The sequence below is a fragment of the Stegostoma tigrinum genome, chromosome 13 (assembly GCF_030684315.1).
Source record: "Stegostoma tigrinum isolate sSteTig4 chromosome 13, sSteTig4.hap1, whole genome shotgun sequence".
NCBI lineage: Eukaryota > Metazoa > Chordata > Chondrichthyes > Orectolobiformes > Stegostomatidae > Stegostoma > Stegostoma tigrinum.
In genome coordinates, this window is record NC_081366.1 from 28,422,939 (window position 1) to 28,437,486 (window position 14,548).

A 14,548-nucleotide genomic window follows, 5' to 3' on the forward strand; every position below is an offset into this window, starting at 1 on the left:
TTTTTTTAATTTTTTGCAATCCAAAAAATTATATGGCTTATATTAAGCATCCTATGTGAAGAAATGAGAATTTTTGGACACTGTGAGTAGACTAACATTAACAGATGTATATAACTTGTAGTAGATCCTTATTACATAAAATATTCCTTTATTTGCAATAAATATATATACTACATATTGGAATTTAGAAATCTAATTTATCAATTTATACATATATTTTGAATTATTACCATTAATATAAACTGGTCTTATGTAATAATATGTAATACATATTTACTATCACACAATATAATCAAGCTGTAACATTGCATAACATATTCAGATAATTATAGATGTATTTACTCATTGGCAAAATGTTTTTCTGTTGCGAACAGATAATTATAAAAATACATGTAACGTATCTCATTATAAAAAAAGTTTTATCAACATGTGCTTAACAATGCATCTTGTACTTTCAATAATCCTGTAAATTTACCACATCTTTAATGTCCTTGAAGCAGGAGACTCAAAAAATAATATTTTCTCTGAAATAAATTAATTTACTTCAGAGGCTTGTTTTCTACAATGATTTATTAAGATGTAAGTGACAGGTGTGTGTTTTGACAGCCACCATTTTTCTTTAGAATGGATTGTTGATTCTCTGATTTTGGCAAAGAAAACATCAGACAATTTCTCATCATTAAAGCAAAATCATTAAATGATTGTCACAGTGATCAGGAAATTTGGAATTCCAATGAAATCCCTTGAAGAACTTAAGGTGCAACAGGACACAAATAATTAAGCACAAAACATTTATGAGTACAACCATCTCCTGATTTACAATCTACATAGTTAGCTGATCTCATCCATGTTGGCAGTCAGAATCTAACAAGTGGGAATTTTGTTTTCAGGTAGTTGACGAGAAAAAAAAATCCAGGATTATTCATTCTGCTGGAAATAGATGTGTGTGGATATTATCTGAGGGAACATTAACAATCTTGCTGTGAAGTCTACCATGGTCAAATGTTTCACTGCCACCATGCAGGTTCAGACATGCAGAATGACCATTTGACAAAGGTACGTCTACCCATTAAATTATACTCAAAGATGGTTTGCCACCTTAAAGGAGAGATCAGTAAATTAGAAAAAATGAAACTTTCAAAACTAAAATGGAATTTTGCGAACAACGTAATATATTAATCATGCTTTATTGCGGATCTCCTTCTTTCTATTCTAACAGAAAGTCAAATTAGATTGTTTCCAGTTTTTATAAAATCAGGCATTAGGAGGTGCATGGATAAGGCAATGAGTGATATTCCTATTCATATGTTCGGAAACCCATTCTTCTGTTGCTTGATAGGGTTAAGATTACTGATATCCCATCATTACATCACTGTCTTAGTATGAGATAAATGTCAGATTAAAACAGGTTGGAGACACTTTAAAATTAGGATTTTACAAGATTGAGATCTATGTTTCAGGTTTTATAGAGTCAGAGAGTCATACAGCATGGAAACAGACCCTTCAGTCCAACTTGTCCATGCTCACCAAGTTTCCCGAACTAAATTAGTCCCAATTGCCTGCATTTGGCCCACATCTCTCTAAACCTTTCTTGTTCATGTATCTATCCAAATGTCTTTAAATATTGTAACTGTACCTGCATCTACCATCTCATCTATCAGTTCATTCCACATACAAACAACCCTCTGTGTGGAACCCTCTCTGTAAAATCCTAATTTTAAAGTGTCTCCAGCCTGTCATAATCTAACATTTATCTTACACTAAATGCCTGTCTACCTGTGATGTAAGTTTCAAAGAACTATGTTCCTGAACCCATAGGCCTGTTCAACAACACTACCCAGGGCTCGACCATTAACTGTATGAGTCCTGAACTTATTTGTTTTACCAAAGTGGAATGCCTCGCATTTATCCAAGTTAAACCCCAACTGCCACTCCTCACTCAGCCCATTGGCCCAATTGATCAATATCCTTTAGTAATCTTAGATAATCTTCTTCACTGTCGACTATACCACCAATTTTAGTCTCATCCACAAGCCTACACATCATACTTCCTTTATTCTCACCCATATGTTTATATAAATGACAAACAAAAGTGAACCCAGCACCAATCCCTGAGGAACACAAGTGGTCACAGGCCTCCAATCTGAAAAAACACCTTTCCACCACCACCCTCTGTCTCCTACCATTACACCATTTAGTATCCAGTTGGCAAGCTGTCTATGAATCCCATGCGCTCTACCTTTACTAATTAGTCAACCATATGGAAGGCTTTACTAAAGTAGACAACATCTATTGCTCTGCCCTCAATCACTTAGGGTTACGTCCTCAAAACACTCAGTAAAGTTTGTGAGACACAACTTTACACATGCAAAAACATGCTGACTATTTCTAATCAGTCCTTGCCTCTCCAAATGCATGTAAATCCTATCTTGCAGAACCCCCTACAAAAACTTACCCACCCCTGATGTCAAACTCGTAGGTCTATCATTTCCAGGCTTCTCCTTATGGCCTTTATTAAATAACATTAGCCACCCTCCAGTCCTCCGGCCCCTTACCAATTGCTGTAGATGACACAAATATCTCGCTAAGGTCCCTGCAATTTCTTCCCCAATTTTCAACAATGTTCTGGAAGATTTATCCATCTTTGTGTTTTTTAAAACTTCCAGCACTTCCTCTTCAGTGATGTGAACTGTTTTCAATTTATTTTTACCAAGTTCTCTTCCCCCATTTCTTTCTCCACAGTAAAAACTGATGAGAAATATCCATTTAGTATCTCTCCAATCTCTTGTGGTTCCACACATAGACAACTTCATTGATCTTTAAGAAGCCCAATTCTCTCCCTAATTACTCTTTTGCTTTTAATGTACTTATAAAATCTCATTGGACTATCCTTAGTCTTATCCTGCCAAGGCTACCTCATATGCCCTTTTTGCCCTCCTGATTTCCCTGTTAAGAATCCCCCTAAACTCCTTATACTCTTCAAGAGATTCACTTGATATCAGTTGTCTATACATATTATATGACTCCTTATTCTTGACGAGAACCTCAATGCTTTATTCATCCATTGTTCCCTACTCTGATAGCCTTACTCTTCACTCTAACATTAATATAATGCTGCTGAAATCTTGTTATCTCACTTTTGAAAACTTCCCACTTGCCAGTTGTCCATTTATCTGTGAACAGTCAACTCCAGTCAAGTTTTGAAAGTTCCTGTTTCATGCAATCAAAATTTGCCTTACTCTAATTAAGAACTTTAATTTTTATGCACAGGCTATCTTTTTCTATAACTGCTTTAAAACCAACAGAATTATGATTACTGGTCCCAAAGTGCTCCTCCACTAACACTTTGGTCACTTGCCCTGCCCTATTTCTCAAGAGAAGGTCAAGTTATGCTCCTTTTCTAATGGATACATTTACATATTGATAAAAAAAAATTCTTGAACACATTTAACAAACTCCTCACCTTAAGCCCCTAACACCTTGACACTCCCAGTCTCGGTTTGAAAAGTTAAAATCTCCTCCTGTTTCAACCTTATTATTCTTACACTTATCTGAGATCTCTCTACATATTTGTTCCTCAATTTAATTCTGGCTATTGGGTCCTATAGTACAATCCCATCAAGGTGATCATGCCCTTCTTATTTTGGAGTTCCATCCATGTAATTTCACTGCATGATTCTTCAGAAACATCCTAAGTGCAGCAGTAATGTTTTCCTTAATCAAAAATGCCACTTCCCCAATCTCTTACCTCCCTTTCTATCCTTCCTATCGCATCTAAAACCTGGAACATTGAGACGCCAGCCCTGTTCGTCCCTCAGCATTGTTCATGTAATAGCTATGATGTCCCAGTCTCATGTTCCCAAATATGCCTTGTGTTCATATGACTTGCCTGTAAGACCCTTGCAAAGTATAGCAGCAAGAGATGAGACAGAAGCCTGATTAATATACATTTTTCTGAAGAAGGGTCTAGGCTTGAAATGTCAGCCTTCCTGCTCCTCTGATGCTGCTTGGCCTGCTGTGTTCATCCAGCTTCACACTTTGTTATCTCAGATTCTCCAGCATCTGCAGTTCCTACTATTCCTAATATACAACATCCTTTGCTTTGAACCTTACAGTGCCAATTTGCATTGGAAGAATACACTGATAGATAATCGAATACAAGCTAAGTATGATGCAAATGACGAAAGGCTAATTCTGGGGGGAGGCCTGATCAATTTTTATGGTCAGGTGTAATTTAAATGGCACAGGCACACTGTCAGAGATAATCACACTATTTACAGGCTCTTTTAGGTGATCAGGAAATCAAGCGGCACATAGACTGATGCAAGCTTATGACAGGACTTTGAAAATGGCTTGCAAAAATGAGTCATTAAAGCCAAACATTTAAATGACATGGAGTGTACTAGCAGCACACTCAAAGCAATGTGGAAACATTTGTTAAAAGGGAAAAAAAATGTAGAAATATTTGCAACTTACAAAGCTTGCAAGGATCCTGTCATTGGCTCTGATCTGTCTTTGAATCTCACATCCTGTGGGCTGAATTATTGTGATTCCATCGTCAGAGAATATATAGAACATATTTCCAACACTAAGTCCTTGAAGACAAAACACAAAAAAATGTTTCATTTGCACATTCTGTATTTAGACATTTTAGAAATATTATTGTTTAAATTTTAAAACACTTGAAATCAGTGGGGAAAAAAAAGGGAAAAGCAATGTTGAAGACTCAAAAAATGCAACCTCCAAAGAAAAAGGAAATCGTGGAGATGTTTTTGTCACTTTAACAGCTTTCTATGGCAAGTCTCACTTGGCATCAGAAAGGCATTAAAACAACTGCATACAGTGAATTTGTGAGAAAATGTGATTGGGTCATTTTCCATCAGTGCATTCTCAAAGCATAACATTAATACCCACAATACCTCAAGACAGGCTTTAACAACATTGAGTTTATCATCTTGAGCATCTCATAGTTTAATCTTTTTTACAGTTTTAACAATGTATGCATAAAATATTTTTACAAATCTACATTAACATTATAGTTCATAATACATGTATTAGATATATTATTGCTTACTTCTTCATTACATATTCTGAGGAATTTTTCTGATGATCTAGTGCTGCATGAATTGGGAGTAGTTTTGTTAATGGAGTTGCAGAGTTCAGCATTTCTGGCCTGTTACCCACAAGTGTGTACACATGCTGTGGTGGATAGAAAGCTCTGCACACTGTAGCACAAACTTTCTGACCTCCAAATCAAAGTTTCAGCTTTGTAGTTCTATCACATACAACTCTGCAATGGCAGACTTAAATTGCATAAGGCAGTTCTATGAGGACTGTTTAGCATGAAGGCAGGCTTTCTAATTTGAAGATTTGTTTCCTGAAATTTGGACAAATAATAGGATGTAATCAGATACAAGCAAATTTATGAATAATGTGTGAAATAATGGTTCAATTAAATAATTTAATAGAAGAGTTGCTAAGAGTTAGCAGCTGCAGTGTTGGCCGCTCCTGCTTATTGTGACATTACTCAGTTGGCTGTATATAACACAGGTGACCAAATACTGACCTTTAGTTAGGACTAAAGCTGGAGTACTCCCTGTATTACACAGAATGAATGACTGCTTGCTTGACAGCCAGAAGGCATTATTCTGATACTAATGTTTTTAATCTTTAACAGTTTAAACTTAATTTTGTAATTTATCTTTCATTAGGGAAGGTGAAGAAAAAGGTTTATTTATCAAAGTTAGTTAGTTGCAAACCAAAAAATTATATTGCTTATAAATTGATCATACTATTTGAAGATGTAAGGTATTATGAGTAGATTAATACTAAATTATGCATATAACTTGTACTGTCCAAATAATATATATTTGTTATATATTATAATATATAGTATTGTGAATATATTACATGTTATAATATGAAATCAATATTATATATATATATATAGGTATATGCAATAAACATATGTACTAGATATTGGAATTCAGAACTCTAATGATTCATATATATTTGTGGAATTATTACTGTTAATATAATCTGATTTTATGTAATCAATGGATTATGCAATATATATTTACTGTCACATAATATAACTAAGCTGTAACATTGCATAACAAATTCAGATAATTATATATTTATTAACTGCATAATTATAGTACTTTTCTGTTGCTTATTGTTAATTACAAAAACTCATGTGACTCTTTTTTCATTAGAAAATTTTTAATCAACATTTCCTTAAGAACATCTTGCACTTTCAATAAACTGTAAATTTACTACATCTTTAATGTCTATGTAGCAAGGAAACTCAAAAATTAACATTTTCTATGAAGTGAATTAAATTTTTTTCAGAGGCTTGTTTTCCACAATAATTTATTAAGAGGTAAGTGACAGGTGTCTAGAATGGATTGTTGATCCTCTGACTTTGACAAATAAACCATCAGCCAATTTCTCTTGCACTTTATCAAAAAGCAAAATCATTAAGTGATTGCCGCAGTGATCAGGAAATTTGGAATTCCAATGAAACTCTTTGAAGAGTTTAAGATGCAATGGGACAGAAATAATTAAGTGCAAATCATTTACATCCCCTGATTTACAAGGCATATAGTTAGCTGATCTCATCCATGATGGCAGTCAGAATCTAACAAGTGGTTGTTTTCTCTTTAGATATGTGGTGAGGAAAGAAAATCCAGGGTTACTAATATTAGTAAGTTTTTTTTAGGTATGCCAAGCTGACACATTCTTTTGTATGAGAATGATACTACCATCAATTTGTCCCATACTTCCATTTACTTGCCTAAGGACAACACTGGTTGGTGAGACGAATTGGAAACCCTGATTGATTTTATTTTCTTCAATATTTTGGGCCATTGAACTATTGTACAGCCCTGTTCCAACTCTGGGTGAGATCAGTTAACAGTAAAGATCAGGGACCACAATTGGAAGTTAAATATTTATTTCTATTTTCTCTATTTTTGTTGTATTAGGAGATAAATGGAGATGCCTGCAACACTATTCCGACTGCGAACAAGATACGGACATTCTAAGCTCTAAAGGCTTTGAATTAAATGGAAACTATTACTAAAAAAATTGGCAAACCTTTAGTTCATCTGCAAGCACACAATGATATTAGTAAGAGTGGAACTAATTCCTGTATCAATTGTACATAATCATGTTTCTTTAATAGAAATGTTTTCCCTTTTGGGGGATAGTTGGAAAGATGTCAGACTATGGGGGCCCATCATTAGGCTGTTTTTCTGCAGCCAACAAGTAGCGGAATGAGATTTGAACATTAAGCATCTGACTCAGAAGCAGGGATGCTACCTAATAAGCCACAAGACTCTTACATAGTAATATGTTAAAAACATGTGTTGCACTTCCTTTGAAAAAGCTGCGTGAACTTAATTATAATGTAACAATATCCAATTATCATGTATAGACAGACAAAGAATGGTTTGATGATTTTATTTGCTGTCTGTGGATCATAAGTACTCTCTTGGAAAGTGTTCCATTGTTAGCAGACTCAAGATAACGTAGAATTTCTTTGTATATACTCTGAAAAGATTGGGATGAAATTGGGATGATGCTCTCAAAAGATGCAGCCTGCCTGAGAGGAAGTGGGAATATTAGACTTAGAGGCACAGTACGGAGAAGGACCTGTTATTGGAAGTAATAAATTGTGTTACAAATAGTGGACAAGCACATGATCACAACAACCAACAATGCACTGCAGTACCTTCCTCTCGCCACAGTATGTTTGCAACTGCAGCATCAGAGATTGGAGAAAGCCAGAAAATGATTTAAAAGAAGGGAAAAATATGTCAAAAATTTTACTTAATTCACACACGCAAAAGCTGTTCATATACATCATTTTAAAAAAAACTACTTTTAAACATAAATACATTTAATATTGTTTGTAACCCCTTTCTCAAATTCTTTAATTCTCCTCTTATCTTCCATAGATTTGAGGGGAAAGGTGGAAATGGAAGTGAGATCCTTGTTGTCCACTAATATTCTTTTGAACTGGATTGAGACATCAAAAATGATCATGGGGGCAACTCTTCCTCCAAAGCTGCTTATCTTGGGAGTTGCCTGTTTTTAACAGCATTGCTCACTATAGTGTCTTAAGTCTATTTTATTTGAACTAATGTTATTACACTACTTTTTATCAAATGTATCTGAAAGGAAAGCGTGCATGTTGAGTCATACTTTAATTATAAGCTTTGGGAAAAGAGGTGCTGCATATCGCCAGTTAGGTGTCACTAAATTGTTTCATTTCTTGGGTTACATTCACATGGCTCCCGATAAACTCCTGGTTCACAATAGTGTGAATGGAGTTTGAAGTGTAAATAGAGTTGGTCTGTGATGCACAGGGTCTGATCTGAAAAAATGTGTCATTCAGTAGCTAAGAAAATCAGGAAGTCCCAAATAATAGATTCCTCTGAAGCAACAAGCCTATTTATATACTCGTTACAATAAGTGAAAGTAACAACGTACATATTCATTAACTTTTTTAAAAAAAATTATAATTGCAATACTTTACTTCCATCTAAAACTGCTGATAGTTACCAAACTGAAATCCTACATCACCACAGTGATTGTACCAAAATAACTTTAGCGGATGCAAAGCACTTAGAGGAACTTGGCATTTCTAAAAGATAAGATAAATACAAATCTAACTTTACTACTGAATCACAAATCCGCCACTACTGAGTAAACAAAATGGACAGAAAACTACCCAGGTACAACCTTTCTCCCAATGAAGAAACTACCCATGATGTTTTTATTGTATGTTGTTTAAAAAAAAGGCAAAGGTGATTTAAAGGTCATAATTCATTCCAGCGCTTCAAGATGTGCTACTGAATTATTCACAACTCCAGTGAAATTAAAGCCTTTTAAATCATTCTCAAAATGTTCACAGTATTAATATAAAATTGCCATAAAGCTTCAGGTAATTGACTTTTGTTGGTCATATTCTTTTGACTTTATTGGAAATGAAATGTTCAGCCAGAGGATAATAAATAGACTGCCTTGGAGTTTGAAGTCTAGTTTCAGACTGTTGGAGCCACTGTCAATCTTCAAAGTTATATATTTGCTGGATTATCAGACTGTGAGGAAACACCACAGGAAGAAAACTTAGAAGATGTGAAGAAATAGAAATATTAATTATTTTACAAAAAGAGATATCACCTTCATGAAGATCTGGTCTTATTTTGGTCTAAAGGCACGATAACATGAATCACATTGAAACATATTGTGTCACTATTTGTGATGACATGATTATGAAAATGATACAGTTTTCTTTGGCCCTTTCTAAAGTTTGTGAAATGTATTTCCATGAAGATGGAACATTTTTAACGATGTAAAGCAAATAACTAAATACGCATGAAAATTGGAAAGAACTGGGTAATACACTCTAGCCCATCACACTGGAACCTAAGTTGAAATTGAACCCAGGCTGATGGAATGGAAGTCTCCTTTCTCTGCTCGTTGAAGTTGTTCAATAACCTTAGATGTTCCCTCTTGCAACAAAAATGTATCACATGAATTCCACCATTCACTATATCATTGAATGCTGCAGCACAGATGGTCATTCAACCCAATGTTCAATGTCGGCTCTTCAAGAGAGTCAACTACCTTAAATCTTTAATCTCTGGTTACTGGCTCTTTGTCATATTCTAATTTTGAATATTTCCCCTTCACCTACTTTCATCTGAGAATAACTCCAGCTTTTCTAATTCTTCCAGGAAACTGAAATTCTACACACACAGTACAGGCATCTCTTCTGTAAATCTCTACATTCTATCTGAGGCATTAGCATCCTTTCTAAGTAGTCTCAAATTTGATGAAAACTACAGCTGGAACTTTAGCAGTATAAAACCATCGATTTGCTAATAGCCTTCTTTTCCCAATATCTTCTAGATTTTGTGTTCATAACACTCACTGCTTACTCTGAACCTATATTCCCTTTCATAGCGTAACATCTAGTCATATTTCTGCTTCTCCTCATTTTATCAATGCATGATTTCAAATTTCTCCACACTTAACTCTTGAATGTCTGCATATTTCACCAATTTGTTTACGTCCTACTGATGACTATCAAAATCATCCTACATTTTTGATGTCTGTGACAATTGAAAACTTTGAAATTTTGACCTGCATACCCATGTCCACATCATTATATGTAAAATAGAACAGTCATTCTAATGCTAACATCTAGGCAACACCATTTTAGCGCAGATAACACGGTGTGAAGCTGGATGAACACAACGGGCCAAGCAGCATTAGAGGAGCAGGGGTGCCGACCCAAAATGTCAAGCTTTCCTGCTCCTCTGATGCTGCTTGGCCCGCTGTGTTCATCCAGCTTTACACCGTGTTATCCGGATTCTCCAGCATCGGCAGTTCCTACTATCTCTGAGACCATTTAAGCACATCCTCTTTTATGATGCCATTGGCAATATGCTCTACAATTTTTATTATTCACTCATGGGAAGTGAGCATTTATTGCCGTCCCTATTTGCCTTTGAGAAGGAAGTGGAGAGCTGCATTCTTGAATAGTTGCAGTCCACATACTGTAGGTAGACCTACGTTGTCCTTTTATTGATGCATTACTTATTTACTATCTCAGCCATGTCTTCTGCCTCCCCTAGAAAAATTCCTGTTTGGTGCTGAATTGATCCATCTTTTCTCTGACTGTATGTTTTATGAATTTATGTATATAAAATATTTCTGTGATCCTTTTTAAGTTATCCACTAATATATTCTCATTTTTATTGCTACCCATTTTCAGTTCTTCTTTATAGTTTCTGTAACCAGCTAGGTTCTCTTTGATATTATGAGAGTCACATTGATCCTATGTTGTTTTATTTTAGTCTGTACGTTTTAGACATTTAAGAATCTAAAATTTTGGATGCCCTTCCTTGCGCACTTTCCTGCCTTTCAGTGGCATTCTCCCAGCAACTGCCTAAAAAAATGTAAATTTTAATTGAGACAAAATTAAGGGTGTGAAAAAAAAGCAATTGCAATTTACCACGAGGAAGCTATAAGCCACATAATAATTTATCTCATAAAACATTCTTTAGTTAAATTCTACTGCAGCCAAAGTTAAATGAAAAGCCTGGAGGCATAACATTCAGCAGGAACACAAAAGTAATGTACAGAGCTGTGCTAATATATAAAAACATAATTGGCACTTTGTTTTAATTATAAGCTCAGAATTTCCGTTTTTCTACATTTTCTCACGTATTTAGAAAAATGTTAGCTCTATTTATTAGAACCTTCTGCAGACCTGGTAAGTTGTTAATGTAGCACCTGACCAACTGGATGAGTGTTAACTCAATTGAATTACTCAATTTAATATTAACAACAAAATGAAGTTATAAAACATCATAAATGTGCAAAGATGTCCTAAAGCACATCAAAGAGGTGTAATTAGAGAAAAAAAGATTGAGCTCAAGGAACAAGTGTTAGGAAATGTCACCAAAGGTTTGGTCAGTGAGGGAAGAACTAGAGGAAAAAAATCAGATTTAAAAGAAAAAGTCCTTGATGGGATTTGTCACTGCTGGCTAGGCTACCATTTTTTGTCCATCCCTTATTGTCCTTGATATCTTGCATGGTGAACTAAATTAGTTAAACATTGACATGTGTGATGTCGGAGGCAGTAGGAGGAGGTTGGGATGAATCATCCATTCATTATTTCTGGCTGAAGATGGATGCAAATACCTTGTCTTGTGCACTGATGCACTGGACTCCACCATCAATGAGGACAGGGATATTTGTGGACCTCCAGTTAGTTGTTTAATTGTCCAACACCATTGATGACAGGATTGCAGAGCGTAGATCCTGTCTGTTAGGTGTGAAATGATTTATTCCTACATATTGCATGCTGCTTTCAGTGCTTTTACACACAATAAATCTTTTGTCATAATTTCTCCAGGCTGACACTTCATTTTTAGGGATGCCTGATGCTGCTTCTGGCATTCCTTTCTGCATAATTCTGTGGGGAAATGCAAAGTCATGAGGTTACAGATTGTGGTTGAATATATTCTGCACTTGCAGAATATCAGCAGGGGAAGACGGCTGAAAAATGGCAAATGGGGTTTAATATAGCTAAGTATGAGGTGTTGCATTTTGGGAAGTCAAATCAAGGTAGGAGTTTAATGGTGAGTGGTAGGGTCTTATGGTGTGTAGTAGAACAGAGGGATCTTGGAGTTCAGGTGCACAGTTTTCTGAAAGTGGAGTCACAGGTAGACAGGGTGGTGAAGGCTTTTGGCGCACTGGCCTTATCAGTTAGGGCACTGAGTATAGAAGTTGGGAAGTTATGTTGCAGTTGTACAGGACATTGGTGAGGGTGCACTTGGAATACTGTGTTCAGTTTTAATTACCTTACCACGGGAAGGATGTTATTAAACTGGAAAGAGTGCAGTAGAAATTTACAAGGATGTTGCCAGGGCTCAAGGGACTGAGATTTATGGAGAGGTTGGGCAAGCTGGGACTTTTTTCTTTAGCGTGTAGGAGACTGAGGGGGGATCTCATAGAAGTGTATAAGATCATGAGAGGCATGGATAGGGTGAATGCACTCAGTCTTTTTCCCAGGGTTGGGGAATTGAGGACTTGAGGGCATCAGTTTAAGGGAAGAGGGGGAAGAATACATGGGAACTGGAGGGGCAACTTTTTAACACAGAGGGTGGTAGGTGTATGGAATGAGCTGCCAGAGGAAGTGGTTGAGGTGGGTACAATAATAACATTTAAAAGACATTTGGATGAATATATGGATAGGAAAGGTTGAGAAGGATATGGGATATGTGCAGGGCAATGGGGTTATCGTAGATGTCATGAAATGTGAGACAAGCCACATTGCATACAAGATCTGGATGCTTTGTTGAAGCTGTTGATGGGCAAAATATTTTTCGTAGAGTAAAACACTTGAAGATGTTGCTACGCAGCCACATTTGCTTCAATTGTGCATCCTTCTTCTAGCAATACATTAAATTCTTCAGAAGTGCCTTTCTGAAGGATTTACTAGGTGGAGAGAAAATAACCTGTTCCATTGGCCTTTCAGCTAAATTACTGTTGATGAAATTCCATTGTGTACTTTTGCATCAACACCTGCCAACAAATTAATCAAATATTTTACCCAGCTGATGACTCAAACTTAAGCTGGTCTACTAAAATTGGGAAAGTTTTGTCAGGATCTTTACAGTCATCATTAGAAATAATAAAGGATTTAACTCTTCTAAATTCTTCTTTTCCCAAAACTATAAGAAATTTCACTGAAATACATAATCTGAAATAAAAACAGAAATGGTCGAATAAATCCTGAAGGTCCAAAAAATTATTAAATTGGATTTGAAACATGAACTCTGCTTCTCTCTTCACAGTTGCTGCCAGATCTGTTGAGTTTCTCCAGCTGTTTCTGTTTTTATTTAAGGAGTTTGATAGTTTGTCTTTCTTTAGAAGTTGTGCGTAGGCCTAGGAAGTGAAGTTTAATCCTAATGCTCTGTCAGTGGTTTGCCAATCCATGCCAGATACTTGCTTTCATTCTTTGCCAAACTCTTTAAAATGCCAGCATAAAAATCTGCAGAGTAATGTAATGCATCTTCTGTTCTTTTTCCAAACAAATTGGTGTGGCTTTTCTTTTTTTTATTACTACTTTAAAAGTAGTAGCTTGTGTCTATAGGTGGTATTCATATCAAAAAGAGGTGATGACTTCATGCACACATTTTTTTTGCTTGTTTGTGCACCATTTTAAAGAGCAAGATGGTGAAATCTGATGACTGGGAGCAGCTGAGGCTTTTTATAGAAAGCAGAATTATTGGTACTTCCTTTCTGTACTTTATTAAATGGGATCTGCTCTTTAACACTTGTAAAGTTCCTTTTTTTTAAGTTAGCCCAGTCGTGGCCTTTATTTAAAGAGACAGTACTCACATAATATTCTCTCGAGATTGTTGTGCATCAATTGGGTTGTAGCACTAATTTTGGTTGTAGTTGTAACAACATCTCTGAACTCAGAAATTCTTTTCCCAGCTGCCCTATTTCAGTACTGTCTATCACTCACTAAAGAGCTGTCAGCCTTAGTTTTTAATGCTACTTGTTGTCATAACAATGTGATTTCTTGGATCAAACACCACTGCCAGTATGATATGGTCGCTGACCCTAAATGTTAGTTTATATAAAATATACTACAAAGGTTGGGACTTCATTGAGACAACTAACATTTTCCACACGCCATGTGGGATTGCCACGATGCTCATTGTCACCTTGATATCAACCCTCAATTTTGGATTTGGTAGGAGTTTTTTTTAAAGCCAGGTGGCCCTTCTGCCACTAATCCACCTGTTTACCTTACTAGGGAGTGCTACATGCTAGTTGGCTCGTACACCAGTCACTGAAAGTAAGCATTTAGTAGTGAAGAAGATAAACAGTATGTGTCCTCTGTAGTAAGAGGATTCGAGTAGGGAGCAGGGATGTTTTGCTGTGGTTGCATTGGCCTCTGTGAGACTACATTTGGAGTACTGTGCACAGTTTTGGTCTTCTTTGAGAAAATATG

At 35.8% G+C, this 14,548-nt stretch overlaps 1 protein-coding gene across 3 annotated transcripts in view; it reads right to left on the reverse strand.

The window, feature by feature from the left end:
* LOC125458394 (follistatin-related protein 5-like) overlaps positions 1–14,548 on the reverse strand; it is a 526,135-nt gene that overhangs the window by 19,969 nt on the left and 491,618 nt on the right. For 2 of the 3 annotated variants that reach the window (XM_048543646.2, XM_048543645.2), the window contains exons 11-12: positions 7,736–7,762; positions 4,477–4,595 (exon numbers count right to left, since the gene is read on the reverse strand). In XM_048543646.2, the coding sequence (XP_048399603.1) occupies positions 4,477–4,595; positions 7,736–7,762 (146 nt within the window). The remainder of the gene's footprint in view (positions 1–4,476; positions 4,596–7,735; positions 7,763–14,548) is intronic. The other variant, XM_048543648.2, reaches the window with a different exon arrangement.